This window comes from Scyliorhinus canicula, chromosome 5, assembly GCF_902713615.1.
Source record: "Scyliorhinus canicula chromosome 5, sScyCan1.1, whole genome shotgun sequence".
Taxonomy (NCBI): domain Eukaryota; kingdom Metazoa; phylum Chordata; class Chondrichthyes; order Carcharhiniformes; family Scyliorhinidae; genus Scyliorhinus; species Scyliorhinus canicula.
The window spans coordinates 62304280-62325376 of NC_052150.1; the positions used below are offsets into that span (position 1 = coordinate 62304280).

The 21097-nt window shown below is 42.2% G+C and overlaps 1 protein-coding gene across 8 annotated transcripts in view; it reads right to left on the minus strand.

Moving 5' to 3' along the window:
* LOC119966020 (triple functional domain protein) overlaps positions 1-21097 on the minus strand; it is a 684537-nt gene that overhangs the window by 252723 nt on the left and 410717 nt on the right. For all 8 annotated transcript variants that reach the window (XM_038797164.1, XM_038797162.1, XM_038797163.1 and 5 more), the window contains 10 exons: positions 18752-18874; positions 16999-17187; positions 16779-16894; positions 15524-15590; positions 11192-11301; positions 8478-8547; positions 4901-4990; positions 3508-3600; positions 3067-3178; positions 2066-2256 (listed from right to left, as the gene is read on the minus strand). In XM_038797164.1, coding sequence (XP_038653092.1) covers positions 2066-2256; positions 3067-3178; positions 3508-3600; positions 4901-4990; positions 8478-8547; positions 11192-11301; positions 15524-15590; positions 16779-16894; positions 16999-17187; positions 18752-18874 — 1161 coding nt within the window. The remainder of the gene's footprint in view (positions 1-2065; positions 2257-3066; positions 3179-3507; positions 3601-4900; positions 4991-8477; positions 8548-11191; positions 11302-15523; positions 15591-16778; positions 16895-16998; positions 17188-18751; positions 18875-21097) is intronic.

Below are 21097 nucleotides of genomic sequence, written 5' to 3' on the forward strand. Positions count from 1 at the left end.
TCAGGGGGTAGCAGATGAGTGTGAGAGGTGTAGGCGGGGGCCAACAAATCATGTGCACACGTTTTGGGGCTGTGAAAAATTGGGAAGATTCTGGGCGGGAGTGTTCGCGGTCTTAGCCAGGATAGCGGAGGAGGGAATGGGCTCGGACACTTTAGTGGCAATATTTGGGGTTTTAGAGAAGCCGGAACCCATGGAGAGGAGGAAGGCCGATGTCTTGGCCTTTGCCTCTCTGATTGCACGGCGACAAATTTTGCTGGAGTGGTGGTCGGCATCACCACCGGGGGTAGCAGCAGGGTTGGGTGACCTGTACGACTTCCTGCGGTTAGAGAAGATAAAGTATGAGTTAAGGGGTTCAGCAGGGGAGTTTGAGAAAAGGTGGGGGATGTTTGTGACCGTGTTTGAGGAGCTGTTCGTCGCAGGGGGGCCGGGGGGGGGGGGGGGGGGGGGGGGGGGGGGGGTGGAAAAGGAGGGAAATCTGTACAAACTGTATAGTTGATCGTTGGGAAGAATGTTTCACGGGGTGTTTATTTGCTGTAACCTACTTTGATACAAGTTTGAATAAAATGCGTTTGATTGAAAAAAAACACCAAATCACAGCTTGATCTGTCCCCCTGCTCCTCTAGCACTTCATCTTTCGAACATTTCACCTCCTCAACAAACTACCCCACCTTGTGCTTCTGAATATACTTGCAAGAATTTGACACAGCTGAATACAGCATTCTCCAATCACTGTCCACATTTGTCCGTTTGGATGGGACTGGCCTTGCCTGGCTCCATTCGCATCCAGTGACAGCCAGAGTATCACCTAAAATGTAATTTCTCACTCCTGTGGCATGAACCCTGCAGTCTCCTAAGGATCAATCCGTGGCTCCTTCTATTTCTCATCTATTTTCCTTGATGACATCATCCAAAATCATATGAAGTTCCACATGCACACTGATGACATACATGTTACCTTGCTACCACCTCTCTCAAACACTCCACTGTCTAAATTACCAAACTCTTTATCCTACATTCAGTACTGAAACTTCAGAGATTTGACAATTTAATATTGTGAAGATTCAGCATCTTTGGTTTCCTGACACCAACAACAATTCCTTCTGCTGGCAACCACTTGAGACTAACCAGTCTGCCGCTCTACCTTAATTGACCTCAGGATGAGCTTCTGGCACCATACCAAATCTACACTATCTCGAAGACTGACTATTTCCATCTCGAAGGCATCCCTTGGCTCTGCTTTGCCTTAGCTCATCTGCTGCCAAAATCTCATCCTTATTACCTCAGGGCCTGACTAGTCCAAAGCACTACTAGCTGTCCTGTCTTTCATCCTTCATAAACTTAACTCATCCAAAACTCTGTGGTTGGTATCCTAACTTGCACAAAAGTCCCATCTCCCAATCACCTGGTGTGCACTGATGTTCACTGGATTCCAGTTGAGCAATGCCTTGATTTAAAAATTCCCTAAATCTTCAAATTCCTCCAAGGCCTCACCCCTCCTAATATTGTCACCTCCTTCAGCCTTGCAATCCTTTGAGAAATCTGTGTTTCTCCAATTCTGGTCGATTTCACATGGCTGAATTTAACTGGTCTACCATTGGCAGACATGCCATCAGCTCGCGAGGCCTCGATCTCTGGATTTGCTTCCTGAATACTCATTGAAAATGCTCTTTCAAACCTACCTCATTGGCCAAGCTTTTGGTCAGCAGCCTCCACCTTTTTATATGGTTTGGTGCTCAGTTTTATTGTTCATGGCTCCTGTGAAGCGCCCTGTGATTTCTAACTATGTTAAAGGTGCTATATAAATGCTCGTAGTCCAAAAATAATGGAGAAGTTTAATGATAAGGCTGTTTTTAAATTTATATTAAATACTTATATAGAAACGGATGAAAATTAATGATTAATCAGAAAGTGTAAGTGAATGCTAAGTTTGTTCTGAAACCTTTCATGAGTTTAAATTTCTACACTTGTTGAATAGTCACACTGGAAATGCTTTCTGATCAGCCACATGCCTAACTGCACAAAACTTAATTTCCAACTTCATTATGAAGCACCAGCATGAACTTACAAGAAGTTTGTGTTTGTAGATATATTTACTTCTCCCATTGGAATCTTTGATTTCTTTGCTGAAGACAAGTGACATTTCAAACAGGAAGAGGTGTCGCTCTCGGCCTTTGCGGATCAAAGACTTGGGGTCCCACACTTGAAAGGATTCTTGAAGGATCAGCTCTCCTTGCGATTCCAGATTCTCATCAAAGCCTAATGACAATAATAACTCTTATATATTTGTTCTTTCAGATGCAAGTGCAAGTTTATTTCCTTCCCATTCTGATTTTATTTAAAAGGCCCTAATGCAAATGTTCAATCAAATAAAAATGTATTACTTCAGATTTTTCTGAACATGCCTTCGAAGCACAATGAACAGGTTCCACACAGCATGTTTATTCTAACATTTGCTTCTAAATGACAAGTCGGTCTGTTTGCATTTCAATGAATAATTTTGCTTCGATTTTTCATGCTTTATGACCTTTATTAATTATTTCAAGATTAAAATCTGGTTAAATAAACCAACTTCCAAGAATTTCACAAACAATTCCATAGAATCCCTACAATGCAGATGGAGGTGATTAGACCCATCGAGTCTGCACCGAATCTCTGAAAGAGCACCCTACCTAGGTCCACTCTCTCTCCCTATCCCCGTGACCCCGCACATTGATCATGACTAATCCACCTAACCTGCACATCTTGGACACGAAGGGGCAATTTAGCATGACCAATCCACCTAACCAGCACATCTTTGGACTGTGGGAGGAAACTGAAGCACTCGGAGGGAACCCATGCAGACAAGGGGAGAATATGCAAACTCCACACAGTCACCCAAGGCCGGAATCGAACCCAGGTACCTGACGCTGTGAAGCAGCAGTGCTGACCACTGTGCCACGCATTTATTACTTTGCGCTATTAATCAAGTACAGACGACTGAACATAAAATGATAAATATATGACATCTTACGACCAATTTCATAATAATTCTGAACCTTGGTGTTCAGGTACAATAAAAGGTTGTACCTTCCAGCATGCTGAGATGCATAGCATCGTTGGCTCGCTTTGGCACGCTCAGCATCACTTCCAGGCCATCTTTAATTTCTCCCTTTCCTTCTTCACAGCATGTTAACAGTTCCTTCAAGTTAACAAAGTCATGCAGAACTCAGTTTTGTTATTTAGAATCTTTCGTGGAGACACAGAATTTCTAAACGAACTAGTTCCAGTGAAATTATACTTTTCCTGATTTATTGAAAGGATAGACAACAATACAAAAACGTAGCATGCAGATTTGACCACATAGGGCATTTAGTTCTGAAGTCCATTCTAATAAATCACAGCTATGCACTTGTAGATGAAATATGCAGATCCATTATTCTTATAAACCATTAGACACGTAATATTTTAAGTTCTTCAAAACAACTAGTTAGTCCCGTCTTATATATTCCAAAGGTCATTTTCTCCTACCTTTAAAAGCAGCTGATATTTAGTTATTCGCTGGACAGGTTTGATAAGATAGGAAGAGATTGAGTTGGCCAGTCCATGACGATGTTGTATTTCCTATTTAAAAAAAAACATATTTTTAGACTGAATAATTATACAGGAGCTAATACTTCTAACGTAGAAAAATATAGTAATTCACAGTGAAAGAAAATTTCTGAGCTGCAAACAGCTCTCATGAATTCCAAATGTTTCGTAGCTGAAAATGTGCATTGCGAAAACCTGCATTCCTGTTGATATATTTTCTGGATACATTGGGGCTTAAATTTAATTTTACTGCTCCCAACTTCCAGGTACAAAATTGGCACAATGATAACCAATTTAGCAGGTTAAAGAGGTCTGCCATCTCATTTGCATGAGCTTTTGAGGCAGTGATAAATTGGTATGGGATCATTCTATTGTTCAGGCAGTTTTTTCAATCTGGCATTGCTACTCAAATGCTGCAATCATAACCAATTTTGGCATCCTCCAATTTCTACCCCGTTGTTTTTTGATGATTTCTAGTAAGTTTTTCACTGATGTGTTTTTCATTTTTAAAATTATTTTTTAAAATTATATTTTAAATTATTCTATATTTATATTATACTATATTCTATATTAGAACATAGAACAGTACAGCACAGAACAGGCCCTTCGGCCCTCGATGTTGTGCCGAGCCATGATCACCCTACTCAAACCCACGTATCCACCCTATACCCGTAACCCAACAACCCCCCCTTAACCTTACTTTTTAGGACACTACGGGCAATTTAGCATGGCCAATCCATCTAACCCGCACATCTTTGGACTGTGGGAGGAAACCGGAGCACCCGGAGGAAACCCACACACACACGGGGAGGACGTGCAGACTTATATTAGTCTATAATTTTCTTAAGGGTGGTAAGGAAATTGTGTATAGGCCATATTGAAATGCATGGATAAAAGATTAATTTCCCAATTTCTGTGAGCCTTCCTTCCCTACCTTGTGGTACCGAGTTTCCAATCTAAATGAAGCCACTTTGAGAAAGTGATAACTAACTAGAAGCAAGTTTTTCTCCAAAAGAGGAAAAAAGAATGTTTACCTGTAAGCAGCATTAGTAAACCAGAGAGGAGGTTGCTTCCTGTCTAGAAAGTACTAACGCCAGTAGGTTCTCAGCACAGAGCCTGTTATCATCCTCCATGCAATGAGATCACAATTGATCTACATCTTAGCTCCACCTACCCAACTTGGTTCTGTAACCCTCAATACATATGCCTAACACAAATCTGTCTCTCAGCGTTGAAATTTTGCTGAAAGGAAGTTACAATATTTTTGTCAAGAATGATCATCCTAAGCAAAGGGTTAAGGAAATGTTAAAAAGCACCAAGCCTATATACTGACATCGAAATATGCTCCTGCATGCTCCAGTATGAGTTGGGTGGAGTCTGGCTTGTTCCTGCAGTATGTTACGTACATCTGGAACTTATCAGCCTGTTTAGGAGAAAACAAAAACAACAAAGTCACAAACCACATTCTCACTACTTCATTAGTCAAACTATGAAGGAATGGCAACATCTGGAGAATTTGTTTATGTGAGAAGAAGAAAACTTAACAAAAATTATTTGTTGCTAACTGCCTTGAGACAACAAAATGCAGAGACAAGCTTAGCATTTTGATGAAAAAAGTAATGATTTTTAAATACGACTTAATGGTGAGATAAGAATCGAGGGACAGAGTTATGATATGTACACCTACACACTGGTCATTTTTACATAGGAGATTAATTTGTTTGGATAGGGAGACAGAAGAGCAAATACAGATTTTTTTCAAAAACAACTTGCACTGCCTTGTATTTTTGGCAAGTTTGCTTTGCAGAAGATATGTAAGCAGCTAATGTCAGCAACTAACACACACCACCCCCTTTTATTCCCACATAAACATCACAGCATAAGACAGTAGATGCCAGCCGTGAGTCACTGGTAACACTCTTGCCTCTGAGCCAGAAGATTGAGGGTTGGAGGCATCAGAGCATAATCTAGACTGACATTCTGTTGAGCGATTGTTGCACTGTTGGAGGTGCTCTTGGATGAGATGCCAAAGGTTTGTTTGGCCCACTCAGGTGAAGAACAGAAGGGGAGTTCTCTCATGGCTAATATATACCCCTCAGCCACAGTTATTAAAAAAGATTATCCTGTCATTATTACATTGCCATTTCAGCTGTGAAATGTTTTAGTGCATCCTGAGGATGTGAAACACACCATTTAAATACAAGTTATTCTGTTGTAAATCACCATAGATGGTGCGTACAAGTCAGCCCAGCATGTCATTAGACTCAATACTACTAGCCCCAAAAGTCATGTGTTTGCATACACTCAGGTTAAAGCTACTGCCCGCTCAGCTTCTAGTTACAACATGCTATATTTGCATTCGTAGTCTGCCGCCATTTTTCATGATGCGGAGATGTCGGCGTTAGACTGGGGTGAGCACAGTAAGAAGTCTTACAACACCAGGTTAAAGTCCAAAAGGTTTGTTTCAAACACGAGCTTTCGGAGCACTGCTCCTTCACTCATTCCTCACCTGAGGAAGGAGCAGTGCTCCGAAAGCTAGTGTTTGAAATAAACCTGCTGGACTTTAACCTGGTGTTGTAAGACTTCTTACTGTCCATTTATCATCTCATGAGATATTTAATTACTGGCACCTTAGTACTCGGGTGCAAGGAATCAAGCAGATAATATGAGCTGTGTGTGCAATAATGATGTGCAAGTTGACAGGCTCACATAGAGCAAACCCCATATGGTAAAACAAAAGGATGGGGACTGCCCACACTCGTACTTCACTTTTATAGTTGGTGTATAAATCAACACACGTTTTTGGAGGAATCTAATTAAGCTTCAACGGTTGACTTATACGTCAACATCTACGGTACAGTACCAAACTAAACATCCTTGACAGGACATTAAAAAAAAATGGAACCAAGTGTGTTAGGGGAGAACTGGAGGAAATGAGTATTTCCCACAATTTTTTAGTTAAAAACAAACTTAGTAGTGTATTGGAGCAAACAATGTTGGCTATGACATGCAGTGGTAAACAGCTCACTTAGCACACCTCAATGTTTTGTTTGTGTGATCCTGGTACAGCAATTTTAATTTATTTAGCAGCTTTAACATAGTAAAATATCCGAAGACACTTCATAGGATCAATTATCAAGCAAAATAGGATGTTTGGCAAAATGAGGCAACATTATGATAGGTGGCAAAATACTGGTCAAAAAGATAAGTTTTAGGAAGCAACATAATGGATTGAGAGACTGAGATGTTCAGCAAGGGAATTCCAGAGCTTTAGGCAGCTGAAGGCATGGCTACCAATGGTGTAGAGAAGACAATCAAGGATGTGGGAGAGGTCAGAATTGAAAAAGCAGTGATCTGAAGGTAAGAGAGCTGGGACGTTTAAATTGAAAGGGACGGGCAAGTCTATAAAGAGAATGAGAATTTTACAATTAAGACTTGCTGGACAGGAGTAAATATGGGTCAGTCAGCACAGGATAATGGGTGATCGGAACTTGCTGGGTGTTAGGATATGGGCAGCAGTGTTTTGGATAAGTTTTGTATGGGTCTGAGGTGGGAAGTCAGCCAAGGGAGCATTGGAATATTAAATTCTAGCAGTAACAAAGGCATGGCCAGAGGTTTCAGCAACAGATGAGCTGAGGTCGAGAGGTGTCAGGTTTCGGCGGCCGAAGTAAGCAGTCTAAATGATGGAGAGAATATGTGGGACAAATGCTCAGCTCGTGATCAAATAAAATCTAGAAACAGCAGAAATAGGCACAGGAGTAGGCCCTTATGCTTATGAGCATGTTCAGTCTTCAATAAGATCATAGCTGATCTTGAATCTCAACTCCACTTTCCCAATTGATTTATTGGTTCATTTAGAGACCAAAAATCCATCAACTCCAGCCTGGAATATTTCAAGAACTGAACATCCACAGTCCTCCAGGATAAAGAATTCAAAGATTCACAACTGTCTGAATGAAGAAATTTCCCCATGTCGACATATTTATTTACCATGGTTTGTGCATTCACACAAATGTACTTGTAATTCGTTTTTTTTTTTAAGAAGTTGAAAACGTTAAGAGAGTTCACATTTATATTTAAATTAGGCGATCATAATAGGTTCGATATGCTGATCTCAAGAAATACGATGTAACCATTTTTAAAAAAAATCTATAAATCCCAATTAACTTTGATCACATTTCTATTGGCCCAAAGAAAATATTTTCGACAACATAAAATACAAATTTTTGATGATAGTAAGGATACAGTATACACCTTTATTCAGTTGATAATGAAAAATAATTAATTTTTGCTGTCTAAGCAGAAATGTTAATGGAAAAGACTTCACAGGGTGGCAAGACAAGCTGACTGTGAGGTATGACAGCTAAGCACAATCCTGTCTTCATCTGATGTCCTTATCTGCAAACTGGAGGTTGTTACCTTGCGATTAGGAGTGCGAACCCTGGCTGAATTTTCCCTTCCTGAGACCACAGCGCATAGGCTATTTCTTTCACCCTTACGACTGACCAAAGCTCAGCTAACTAGGGCGCGTGGAAAGTTCAGTTACATCCGCCGTAACCAATTAATCATTCAGGGAACTTCACAGGGTATCTTAACTTATTCAGGCAATAGAGGAGGATTTTGGGTACAAGGACGCGTTAATTGAGAACTTTTGGAAAACCAATTTTCAACTGCAACATAGAATCTGAATCATGGCTTGATGAAAATTCAATTTTTAATATACTGACCATCAAATTTTGGTTTTAAGTGGTGGACTTGAATATGCTTGCACTTCAAAAACAAATAGTTTAAAGTAATAAATAGTTTAGTATAGTTTTAATAATTTGAAGTGATATGCTGCACCAACTGTTGCCATAATTCTTCTAATTCGCTGGGTGCCAAAGGTCTCCTGAAAGCAACAAGTAACTTACCCAGGTGACAAAACAATGCCCCACATCTTCTGGCAGCTGTTCATACTTCTCCAGCTCTTTGAGAAATAAACTGCAAAGATATTTTGAAATATGCAAAGTCAAACAATTGAAAAGTATAGTTTTAATTATGGCTTCGCTTCAAACCAGGGTGGCCCGCATTGAGATAAATATGATGAAGCTATCTTGTCAGTAATTTTACAGATGACATGCAAAGGAGTTGGATAATGTGATAAAGGTTTCAAAATAAAATCCTCAATTTATAATGCAGTTTTTCTTAAAAAATGTTTATTCTAAAGTTAGACTAGTTCACTTTTATTTATCTATATAATCTATCTCTGCCCACATTCTTTACTGTACGATTCATTCTCCTTGTCTAGTTTGTTGCATTGTAAACTAACCATGTCGCTGCAAGCTTATACACAAAACAGGTAATCCTATCCCAATCAATGATATCATGGGAAATAGGATATGTATGCTCATTTCATTTAGCAGCAGCTACAGAAAAAAACTGTTGAAGCATTCACTTTGGGAAAACCTCAGATGTGTCCTGATAAAACTGGAAATGTGGGAACATTCAGGAATCTTCCTTGAAAGTAGTTAACTGAGTAATGCTGGAGATAGTTCAATTAAATGCAAACACACTCATGTCATTTTGAGAAAACAGAAAAATCTTCTTGTTAGTCAATTTGCTTCATTTCTGCATTTCCGGCACTCTCCCCTTTATCATTTGCTGTTACCAGGCTCCATTAGTATTCAGAATATTCAATTAATTCAAATTTCTCATTTACAAATCCTTCCAGTGCCTCACCACATTCTGTCTCTGGAACTTCCTTTAGCCCCATAAATGGTTTCTTCTGCATTTCCAACTCCGATTTCCTAGTATTTGTCTCTCTTTTACTTTTATTGCAGAATTTTCAGACAACTTGGCAATACATTCTGGAACTCTCACCTTAAACTAGCTATTTTCCCACATTCAAAAACATGCACAAACCTATCCCCTTTGACTCTGTGATGAATTACTTCTCCGATTACTGCTCACTGCTCAGTATTAATTTCCATCCCTGTTATGTGCTTTAAATGTTGAAGACAAGTTGTTGATTATAATTTGAAAACATGCATTTTGCACCACCATTATATAATAGGTGGTATTTCAATTACGCTTTAGTCCAGGAGAATGTTGAAGGTGTTTACAATCATAGATGGAAAGTTCCTTCTAATTCATTATTTTTAATTAACCCAATATTATAGATGATGGGTAAATATTGGATTACAATATATCATGCCTTCAACTTGCTGGATGTTAGAAGTCATTGGGCTGTATTTTCTCAGCCCTGTGGACACAAGGTTAGGGATGACAGTCCGAGGGCAGCACGGTGACACAGTGGTTAGCATTGCTGCCTACGGCGCTGAGGACCCGGGTTCGAATCCCGGACCTGGGGCACTGTCCGTGTGGAGTTTGCATATTCTCCTCATGTCTGTGTGGGGTTCACTCCCACAACCCAAAGATGTGCAGGATAGACAGATTGACCGTGCTAAATTGCCCCGTAATTGGAAAAAATAATTGGATCCTCTAAATTTATTTTTAAAAAGGGGACTGGCAGTCTGGGAAAATATGGAGCAGCCACGTCAGGATTGTCCCCCACGCATGGCTGCCACTTTGGGAACTTGCCTGAGGTTGGTTGCGAAAAGGATTGGCTGCCTGCTACACAAAGGAAAGCAGCCAATTAGGGTGGGTAAAGCCTCCATTCTGGGCAATTTTGCTGCATCGCAAAAACCTTCCTACCAATGGAGCAGCCGCTCCATCCGATTGCTGCATGTGGAGATTGCCAGCTTATTGGGGGTGGCAAAGCTGCAGTGTTGAAAGGCAGCAATTGTGACTGTGTTTGATTCCAGGGGGGATCTCGGGATGGCTTCAGGATCCTTTAACCGTTATCTTCTCTGGATGCTAGCGAAAACAACATGTTGAGGTTATTTTGGGGCTGCCAGCCTTACGATTGGGCTTGTAGCCTTGAAGAGTCAGCTACTTTCATTAGTAGGATGCTGAGCATGGAAGCTGCCAATTAGGAGGTTGTCTCCCTGAAGATTTCACTGCTGGTCTCACTGCCAGCATGTGTGGGCTTGGGGCCCTCATATGGTCTGGATGTTAGTGGTCCCAAGGCCCTGCAATAAGATTCAACTGATTATATCTATGAGAAGAGACCCCAAGTGGCTCGATGAACAAGATCCTTATCAGTTTGGCGATAATACCCTTGAGACTACAAATTTATTTTCAAGTACAGAATGTTTCCAAACAACTCAACTGGCATAAGGTTCAGAATAGTTTTGAAAGTCTTCTATGTTGCTGAGTGTGTTAGCATATTGAGAAATTATTCCACCTGGCCTTGGATTTTCACAGCACGATTGCTATCAGGTGACTCAGTGATATGGCATCTACATGACCTTTTACCATTTCATGTGGCATGCAACAGTATTATATATTGTATTACAACATTTGTCAGTGTTTGACAAAGCACTTTTGTGGCCTTTGAAGTGAGGATTTACTATTCTTGAATTGAGTGACAACACAAAAACATAAGTTTCTTCTGATTTTCACCCCCAGCAAAAGAAACATTTTGAAAAACAGATTGCTTCTGGTTAATGCTGAAATATGTTGATAACATTTGCAAATGTAAGCTATGCACTAAACTGTTAAGTCATATAGTAGGCTTACTTACTTATTATGGAACTCATAGATTTCCTGCATGTTGCCAAATATTATATGTTCTTTATTTACAATCCCAGGTGGAATTTCATCCACACCGCTCGTCATTTCCCAGAGATATGTCTGGTTTGGAAAGAAAAAAATAATTTGGAGGACTGTGCACTGAACACATTAATTGTTAGCAATCATGTCTTTATAAGAATGAAACATTCTTAACTATTTTACAACTAAGAATTTTAGCAGCTTCTAATGAAAATGCTCTCTCTCCCTCTCTGAAATGGGTGAAAGAAAATTATCTTGCAAAAATATCATCTTTCCGATTAAAGGACGGAGGATTACTCTTTAGTAATCTCATAGCTAAATCTGTTCAGGTTTAAAGCATGTCAATTCCAATAATTCACACTTTAGCAATAGTTATAAGTTTCTAAGCAAGATCTTTTTTTAGCCAAATGCAGGAATTTCTGGTTCTGGCCAGCCAGACAGCCTGGATTATTCACAGTAAAATGGACAAATGTCAAGAAAAAAATTCTTCCAGAAAATTACAGTAACCATAGCTGACTTCCGGTGGCGTGGGCGAGCAGGGCGGCCGCAGTACGAGGAACTCCCACCGGTGGCCACGATTTGCGGCGAATTCGGGGATTTCCCCGGGTCTTCACTCACCCCCCCTGACTATCGTCGGCCTTTGGGGCCGTCATGGGCAGCTAGCGGGACTGGTTTAAAAACTGGCGAAGAACCCTGCGCGGGTATCGGGTGGCGGGGGCTGAGGCGCTGAGCCCAGCACTGCGTGGATTCAAAGCAGCGAGGGCGGAGCTACAAGGAGGCCGAGGCGGCAGGCCCGAGACCAGGGCACGATGTAGGTGGGGTGTCCCACATCGGATGGCTCCCACCTACGATGAAGAAAGAATGCTGAAGTCCGTTTCCAGAGGAGCTCTGGGGGAATGTAGAGGAGAAACAAAGAAGGTTTAAAGAAGTTTGGTGAAAGTTTTTTTTCTCTCCCGTTTTTCCCTTTTGTGTGAAGGAAGAAAAATTGTTTTCTTTCCAAAAAAAAAAGAATAATTCAAATTGATGAAGGACAGGAGGGTGGAAGGGGATAGAAGAGAAAAGAAAGAAAAAACAATAAGCCGCTAAAGGATGCGAAGAGCAGCGTCGAAGGAGGAAACGCCGCTAAATGCTGACAGTATGGCGGAAGCCGAACCGCAAGGCGGGGCTGCACTACTTACGGTGGAGAAGGTGACGGAGGTGATGGCGTGGAGCTGGAAAAGAAGTTCGCGAGGCACATGGAGGCCTTGAGGAAGGAGACAGTTGTCGCATTGAAGTCATTGGTGGAGGAAGCAATCGCCCCGGTGAGGGTGGCGGTGGCAAAGGCATCAGCCGAGGTGAGAGAGCAGGTCGAGAAGATGAAGGAAGTGGAGGAGGCCGTGTCACGACACAGCGGCCAGGTCAGCTCGATGAGGGATGAGCTGCAGTGGGTGGTGGAGGTCAACAGAGGACTCCGAGCAAAGCTCGAAGACTTGGAGAACCGTTCAAGGCGGCACAATTTGAGAATTGTGGGCTTGCCCGAAGGAACAGAGGGCCCAAGGCCAACACAATACTTCGCTAAGAAGTTGGCGGAGCTGATGATTTAAGGCCAGGGTGGACAAAGAGAGGTTGGAGCGGCAGAGGGTAATAGATGAGATGTTGGAGGTAGATAGGAGTTCTGCAGAAGATGGGGACCCAGCGAAGCTGGAAAAGAGGAAGGAACTACAGGCAAGCTTCGACCGACTGTCCACCAGGAAGGCGGTGTGCCAACTGATACGAGCAAGTGGTGCAGTTTATGAACATGGAGATAAAGTATGTTAGCAGGTCAGCTCCGGAGAGAGGCAGCGGCAAGTGAAATTCTTCAGGTGAGGGATGGGGCAGGAAAGTTGGTGGTGGCGCCGGAGCTGATTAACAAGGTTTTTGAGGAGTTTTATGAGACGTTGTACAGGTCAGAGCCACCCGGGGGAGACCGTGAGATGCAGGAATTTCTAGATGGGTTGGAGTACCTGAGGCTCGGGGAGGGGAACAGGGCTACATGAGAAGGAGCGATAGTGGAGCAGGAGATAAAGGATGCGATTGGGAGGATGCAGTCGGCGAAGGTGGCAGGGCCGGATGGGTTTCCGGTGGAATATTATAAAAAATTCAAGGATAAGTTGGCACCACTGATGGTGGGGATGTTTGAAGAGGTGATAGGGAAAGGGGTGCTGCCACAAACCTTGGGGCAGGCATCAATTTCACTGTTGCTAAAAAAGATAAGGATCTGACAGAGTGTGCGTCGTATAGGCCCATATCACTTCTGAATGTGGACGCAAAAGTATTGGCAAAGGTACTGGCGGGTAGGCTGGAGGAGTGCCTCCCGCAGGTGATAGGTGTTGATCAGACAGGGTTCGTGAAAGGGAGGCAGTTGTTTTCGAACATTAGGAGGGTCTTGAACGTTGTTATGGCACCGGCGGAAGGGAAGCAAACAGAGGTGGTTGTGGCATTGGATGCCGAGAAGGCGTTTGACCGGATAGAATGGCAGTTCTGGAGCGGTTTGGGATTGGACCAAGATTTGTGAGCTGGGTAAAGCTATTATATAAGGAGCTGATAGCGAGTGTCCGCACAAACAATATCAGCTCGAGACACTTTTCTCTCCACTGTGGGACGAGGCAGTGATGTCCTATGTTCCCCCTGCCAAAGACTTGCTGCTGTATGTGTCGGAACCGAGTGGGTCGATAGGGGGAATATTGGAGCTACTGCGAGTATTTGGGTCGTTCTCGGGGTACAAGCTGAACCTGGACAAGAGTGAGTATTTTGTGGTGTCTCGGGTGGGGGCAGGGGTGTGGGGGCTTCCATTCCCTAGAGCAGGGACTCACTTTAGGTATCTGGGGGTGCAGGTTTCCCGGGAGTAGGGGAGGCTTCGCAGGTACAACATCACTAGTTTGGTGGGGAGAGTGAAAGCCGATCTGGCAAGGTGGGATGGTCTCTCTCTGTCACTGGCGGGTCGGGTGCAGGCGATTAAAATGAATGTGTTTCCGCAATGTCTGTTTATTTTTCAATGCCTACCGATTTTCCTGCCAAAGGCTTTTTTCAGGGAGATTGAGGGAAGGATTACCTCGTTTATGTGGGGAGGGAAGGTGGCCAGAGTGGGAAAGGTGCTGCTACAATGGGGGTTTGAGTCTCCCGAACCTGATGTACTACTACTGGGCAGCGAATGTGGAGAAGGTGCGGAGCTGGGTCAGAGGGGTTGATTCCCAGTGGGTCAGAATGGAAGGGAGTTTGTGCAGTGGGTCAGGACTGAAAGCACCAGAGATACAGAGCTTCCCGGAGGAGCCGGCCTCCACATTGCTGGAGCAGGTGCTGACGACAAGGGGACTGGAGAAGGGGGCAGTGTCAGCGGTGTACGGAGCTATTTTGGAAGAGGATAATGCACCACTGGAAGGGATCAAAGCAAAGTGGGAGGAAGAGTTAGGAGAGGATATGGAGGAGGGGTTCTGGTGTGAGGTGCCCCGGAGAGTAAATGCCTCCACCTCATGTGCGAGGTTGGGGCAGATACAGCTGAAGGTTGTATACAGACCCGGGTCACCGGGAGGCCATATTCGGGGTGTCGAACCATCCAGGGTTGGAAACGTGTGCGGAGGCAGATATCGTAGCCTTCGCCTCGTTGATCGCCCGAAGGTGGATCCTGCTGGGATGGAGAGCAGCCTCTCCACCGTGACCTGTTGGAATACTTGACCCTTGAGAAAGTTAAGTTTGAACTGAGGGGAAGCTTGGAGGAGTTCTACAAGTCATGGGCATTACTCATTGTGCACTTTCAAGAACTGGATAACATCGACATTAGTTGGGAGGGGGGTAGGTGGAAGGGTTGGGGGGAGGGGGGCTCTGTATATTAAGGATGACTATGGGTAATCCCTGATTCCTTTTGTCATTTGTTTATGTAAACATAAACAGGCTGATGTTTGGGGGTTGGTGGGAGGATGGGATCGTTGTTATTGTTATGGGGATTGACGTATCTGTTGCTGATTATTATTTATTGTTGGTGGGTGTAAATTCGGGAGAAAATGTGAAAAAGGAGAATAAAAATATTTCTTAAAAAAACCCACAGCTAAAAGCATATTGTATAGAAATTTTGAGAAATAGTGCATGTGTGTGTGCAGTATTTTAGATTTAACTGTTTCTCGCAAAATGAAAAATGGGGATAATATACACAAATCTCACATTTTTATCAAACCAATTTTTAATATTGACCCTATTTTTAAAAATCATTCAATGTACCAATCAATTAATAACCGGTAAAGAATTTCTGCAACATAAGTCTATCCAATCATATTTAATGAGAGAAACTTACTTCCAAACACTCACGAAGATCTCGTACATAAGCTTTTTCAGTTTGGATCAGTTCAGCCATAATAAATCTGAGAACAAGGCAATAGAATGCTGTGTCAGAATTTATAATTATTTACGTTATTGAGCTGTTCAAAAGCAACCAAAATCAATTTCGATCTACCCACCTTAGAGAAACTAGAGAACTTAGAAGACTCAAGAGAAACCAAACCTGTGTTTGGGTATTTAACAGTATTACAGTTTCATTATTTCACAAATTATACATAATTTCAAGCATAAAAGACAAGATAATAAATTTGTTAGCAATTGTGCCCAAACTATCATTTCTTCCTCATGGAATATCCTTCCCATTTTATAAAAAAGTTAATTTACAGCGTTTTCAAACAATCATATGGCTACACACATGACTATAGATTGGTGAAAATGTAAAAGGAGCAAGTTCTGTCTAACAACTCTATGGGCGGGATTCTCCGACCCCCTGCCCAAACCCCCACTGCGTGAGTTGCGCCACCTGCCCGGAGAATGGCGGGGATCGGAGCGACTCAATGGGCCCCAGGGCTGCCCGACGTCTCCGGCCCACGATGGGCCGAAGTCCTGCTGGTTTTTTGCTGGTCCCGCCGGGGTGGATCAGATTAGGTCCCTTACCGGCGGGACCTGGCGGCGTGGGCGGGCTTCGGAGTCCTGGAGGGGGTGCGGGGCGATCTGGCCCCGGGGTGTGCCCCCACGGTGACCTGTCCTGCAATCGGGGCCCACCAATCGGCGGGTGGGCCTGTGCCGTGGGGGCACTCTTTTACTATGCGTCGGCCGTGTCAGCCTCCGCAATGGCTGACGCATAGGTGACCCCCGCCCTGCGCATGCACGGGGATGACGTCAGCATAGGCGACCCCCGCCCTGCACATGCACGAGGATGACGTCAGCATAGGTGACCCCCGCCCTGCACATGCACGAGGATGACGTCAGCATAGGCGACCCCCGCCCTGCGCATTCGCAGACTCTCGCTGGCCTGCGGAGTCCCTTTGGCCCCGGCTGGTGTTGCGCTAAAGGCCTTCCACGCCAGCCGGCGGGGCGCAAACCACTCCGGCGCCGGCCTAGCACCTGAAGGCGAGGAGGATTCCGCACCTTTGGGGCGGGCTGACACCGGAGTGGTTCACCGGGACTCCCTGCCCGCCGGGTACGGAAGAATCCCGCCCAATATAATTAATTCTCTTAAATCAGAACTAGAAAAAATCCATTACAACTCGAAGGACGTAAAAACATACTCTTTCCTGCGAGCTGATTTACGCCTTTCTTCGTTAAGCTCATGTGCGGCATCACGGAGTTTCACCTCTGAACCAGGAGCACTTGCTGGGATGATGTCCAATTGTAAGTCTTTGCTCTACATTGGAAAGCGCAGAAAACAGTTCAAGGAAATCTCTATTCATGCGAGTAAGATGGTGGTAGTAAAAGAACATAATATACCGAGCTGCCATGTTAGCTTACCCCTTTGGAGTCCGAGATTCCAAGTGCTTTTTCTAACGCTATACGATACTTTTCCATACGAAGGGAGAAATCCCGATAACGCTTATCTACTGCTGTGACCCAATTTTTGATTTCCACTGCATGGGAATGCCCTTTGTCACAAAAGCCATCAGCCAGTTGTATCAACAGTTTCACCCGATCTTTGGTTTGCTGTAAAGCAGGACAGACCAAATTTAAGATGCTGGCTTCGACAAACAACGTTGTTATATGTTCAGTAAGACTCAGAGAGGTTGGGCGTGTTGTATGGTTGAACATCAAGTGTTTATTGATCAAACACGCCTATGTTCATATATACAGGGTATAGTCCAAGCTACGAACTGACTCCAGGCTTGCTTCTGCACCGGTCTCTGTTCAGTCCACACAACTAACTCTAGTCTCAGATCATGTGTCTCTTTACATCACATCGTGGGCAGTACTGAATCCCAGTCCCACATTAACCCTTGCTATTCTAGATACCCATAAACTACAGCCATGAGAACTCGAGCATGAATATCAGGTCACCCTTTGTAAGAGTACCATATGTCATTGATATCATAAGCTGCGCAAAGATATTATTTTTATACAAGGTCATTGAAAAAAACAATGCCAAGATGGGAGCAAGTTGTATGCCACTTAACAAGTATAATCTTGCGCATAAAGCACAGTGAGAGCAGAATTGAGCAACAAAAAAGCAGAAGTAAATAAGGACCGGTATTCTTCGGCTGTTGGGATTCTCTTATCCCGCTGCCAGCACACCTCCACCGGTGCGTTTTCCGACGGTGTGGGGTGACTTCAATGGGAATGCCCACTGACAAGAAGAGAGAATTCAGCCGCCAACGCACAGCATGCCGCCGAGAAACACGCAGTTGGGGGAAAGGGAGAATTCTGCCCAAGGTATGATGTTATTTCCTTAAATATCATTAAATCTGTGATACTACATCCACACAAAAATGCAATGAGACATAAATGCCCTTGAAACTTTCCATTATCTTGGCTTCTGACTGCTCAAAATCCTAGAATTATTGAAATGAAATTCAGGCACTCAAAGTCTAATTTTTAAAATGGAAGTCATTTTTCAACATTTAACATCTGCACTTTATGTGGCAACTCCTCTATGAGTTTCAATATATTTTTAACGTTAATATATTAAATGTCAAAACTCATGCTATGATCTTACCCTCTGTTAGGGGCTATGGTTCTATTCTACTTCTTACACTATTTTGGGCTCAGCAGAAATTGGCAACATTGCTAAAAATACTCTTCAAACCATTTATGGCATAGTAGAATTCCAGGCTTTGCTCCATATGTGGATTGAATGTACATCATTCTTTCAGTAAGAAGTCTTACAACACCAGGTTAAAGTCCAACAGGTTTGTTTCAAACATGAGCTTTCGGAGCGCAGCTCCTTCCTCAGGTGAATGCAGAGGTATGTTCCAGAAACATTTACACAGACAAAGTCAGAGATGCCAGACAATGCTTGGAATGCGAGCATTTGCGGGTAATCAAATCATTACAGATCTGATTTGATTACCCTCAAATCCTCGCATTCCAAGCTTTGTCTGGCATCTCTGACTTTGTCTATATAAATGTTCTGTGACATCTGTCATCTAATTAGGTCTTGTTCGACCCCTCTTTCTGCTGCTCTCCAGAAGAGATCTCAACTTTTCAGTTCTGATCTAAAGGCTAAAATGCTGACATTCCTTTTTGGGTGTCACTTTTTAGAATTCTTGCTTACCTTTGCAGTAATTTGGAACTCTTCATGTTCTTTTAAAAGCTCTTGAGTGTGTGGAATGCTGGAGCCTGTGGATGTGTGTGTGGACAGATAAAACTCCCCAGTATCATGGATCCACTCCAGAGCCTGCGAATAATTGAAGCATAGGGTGTCACGAGCAGGACCATTTAGCAAGTAGATTTACATCACAATAATATGAGAACCAATGTCCAATAACACTTTTTAAAACTGTTGGATGTAAAGTACTGGAGGCTAAGTATTCCGCCTCCAGTGCAGGCCCCTCAGACATGCATCCTTCTATTTCTAAACACATACATAGAATTATCACATTACATTTTGAAATACTGAATGAAGCATGTAATTTGTTAGAATGAACAATACGAACAATTTGGAGTATATTAAAAGTAGTTGCAACTTTTTGAATCAACCGTCTTGAATTTTTTCAGTCAAAAATCAAATCTTTACTTATTGTCCAGGTTTCTGAGGTATATAGAGAAGTAGATACACAAGTTATGAGTTTTTCCTTGTTACAAGCTTGAGTGCTTTTGACACACACCTCATTTTCACAAAATTATTTATGGCTATCTCTACCCTTCCTCTGCTTTGGCATTCATCTACTATCTTCTGTTATAATTTGTCCTCAACAGACAAACCTATCCACCTTCAAACAAGTCATATTGGACTTAATTTCGAGCTCTCTTTCACTCTCCACAAGTGTCGCTAGATCTTCTGAGATTTTCCAGAATTTTCTGGTTTTAGTTCAGATTGCCAGCATCTGCAGTATTTTGAGTTTAGCATAACTACATATTCCAGCGTTGCACCATCCACTTCAATTTTCACTCTAGTTTCTCCTGATGCATTCCTTCTAAGTATCATTGTTTTAGTTGTTTTGCTGTTCATATCAATCCATATTCTAAATTTTATTTGATCCATGATATTTTGATTCTGCAAATAGCACTGTGTTGTTGGCGTACTATATGTTTATGCCCTTGCCTCCAATTTTTACCCCTGGAGTACATAGAATTCCCCGAATATTTGTTCTACGTCCAGATTAAATATCTGCCTCGCCGTATGCCTCTCTTCACTTGATTACATCTTATTCTCCAACTTCTAGTTTGATGCTCGCTATTTCATCCCAATAGAGTCTGGATGAATCTCACATCTTTACTGTCAATGTCACATCTCAGCAACACATCTATTGCTTTTTGGTGCTAAACACAATCACTTTTTTTTAGTCTATGAAGCATGTGCAAATGTTCTTTTTTATTTCTAGATATTTGTTCAAGATTATTCTTAGGTTAAATATTCCGTTTCTTGTTTCTACTCCAGGTCGAAATCCAGACTGTGTTTCACCAATTTCTGCTTCAAATATGTTTTTATTTCTTTCTATTAATGAGTCGGTCCATTAAGCTTATAATTCTAAAATGGTGGCACTCCATTGGTTTAAGTTTCTTGGGTAACAAAGAATGTCTCAAATTACCAGAAATGTTTCCTTACGTATGTAATTGATCACAAATATCTGTTATTAACCTGTTTCTCCAAGAGATTTTAGATTGTATCAGAAGAGAAAAAAAACTGCCGGATCTATCGCATTTACTAGGCGAGAAAGTGTTACAGGTCTTTAGGAGTTACAAAATTCTAACTTGTACATTATTTTCTGACAGAATCTTCAAGCAATGAACATGAAACAATTAAGCCAAGAATATAGAAGTTAGCAGTTCAAAATTAATCTAAATGCAAATGCCAGAGGTTGGTGCAAATCACATCTGGATTGTGCACTTTACATTTCAAACATTATTTTGCTGTTTTACTGAGTCTAGTCCATATTGCTCACTGAGAGGTATATTTTCAGAGTTAGGATTAGTTTACTAGAATAACCAGAACAAGTCATTGAAGTTAAAAGTTACAGAGAATTAAATTTCCCTCCAAGTAGCATATTTTCCATATTACCTGCCTGACATGAATATTTTGATATCAATTTAACAAATTCTGCATAATATAAAAGCAATCTAACCATGTGAAATAGAAAGTATATTTGTTGACTCATTATTTCCCATTTTATTTTCAGGTAAAATATTTTATTGCTGGCACATCTCGGTCTTCTCCACAATGGAACATGTCATGGCAGTTTGAACAACTGAGCATTTCAACTTGTTTGTGGCAATACCTTCATTGAGCCTGTGCTATACCCGTAAAAATTATATTTGTTGTTAAGTCAGAAATATAAAACAGCATGAGTATGAAAGAAGAAATGAGAAATACACTCCTCATTGCGATTCCATCCAACTAACTTCAGGAATTTCAAATAAAAATGAAAATTTAGAAATGTTGGAAAGTCAATTTTTTAAA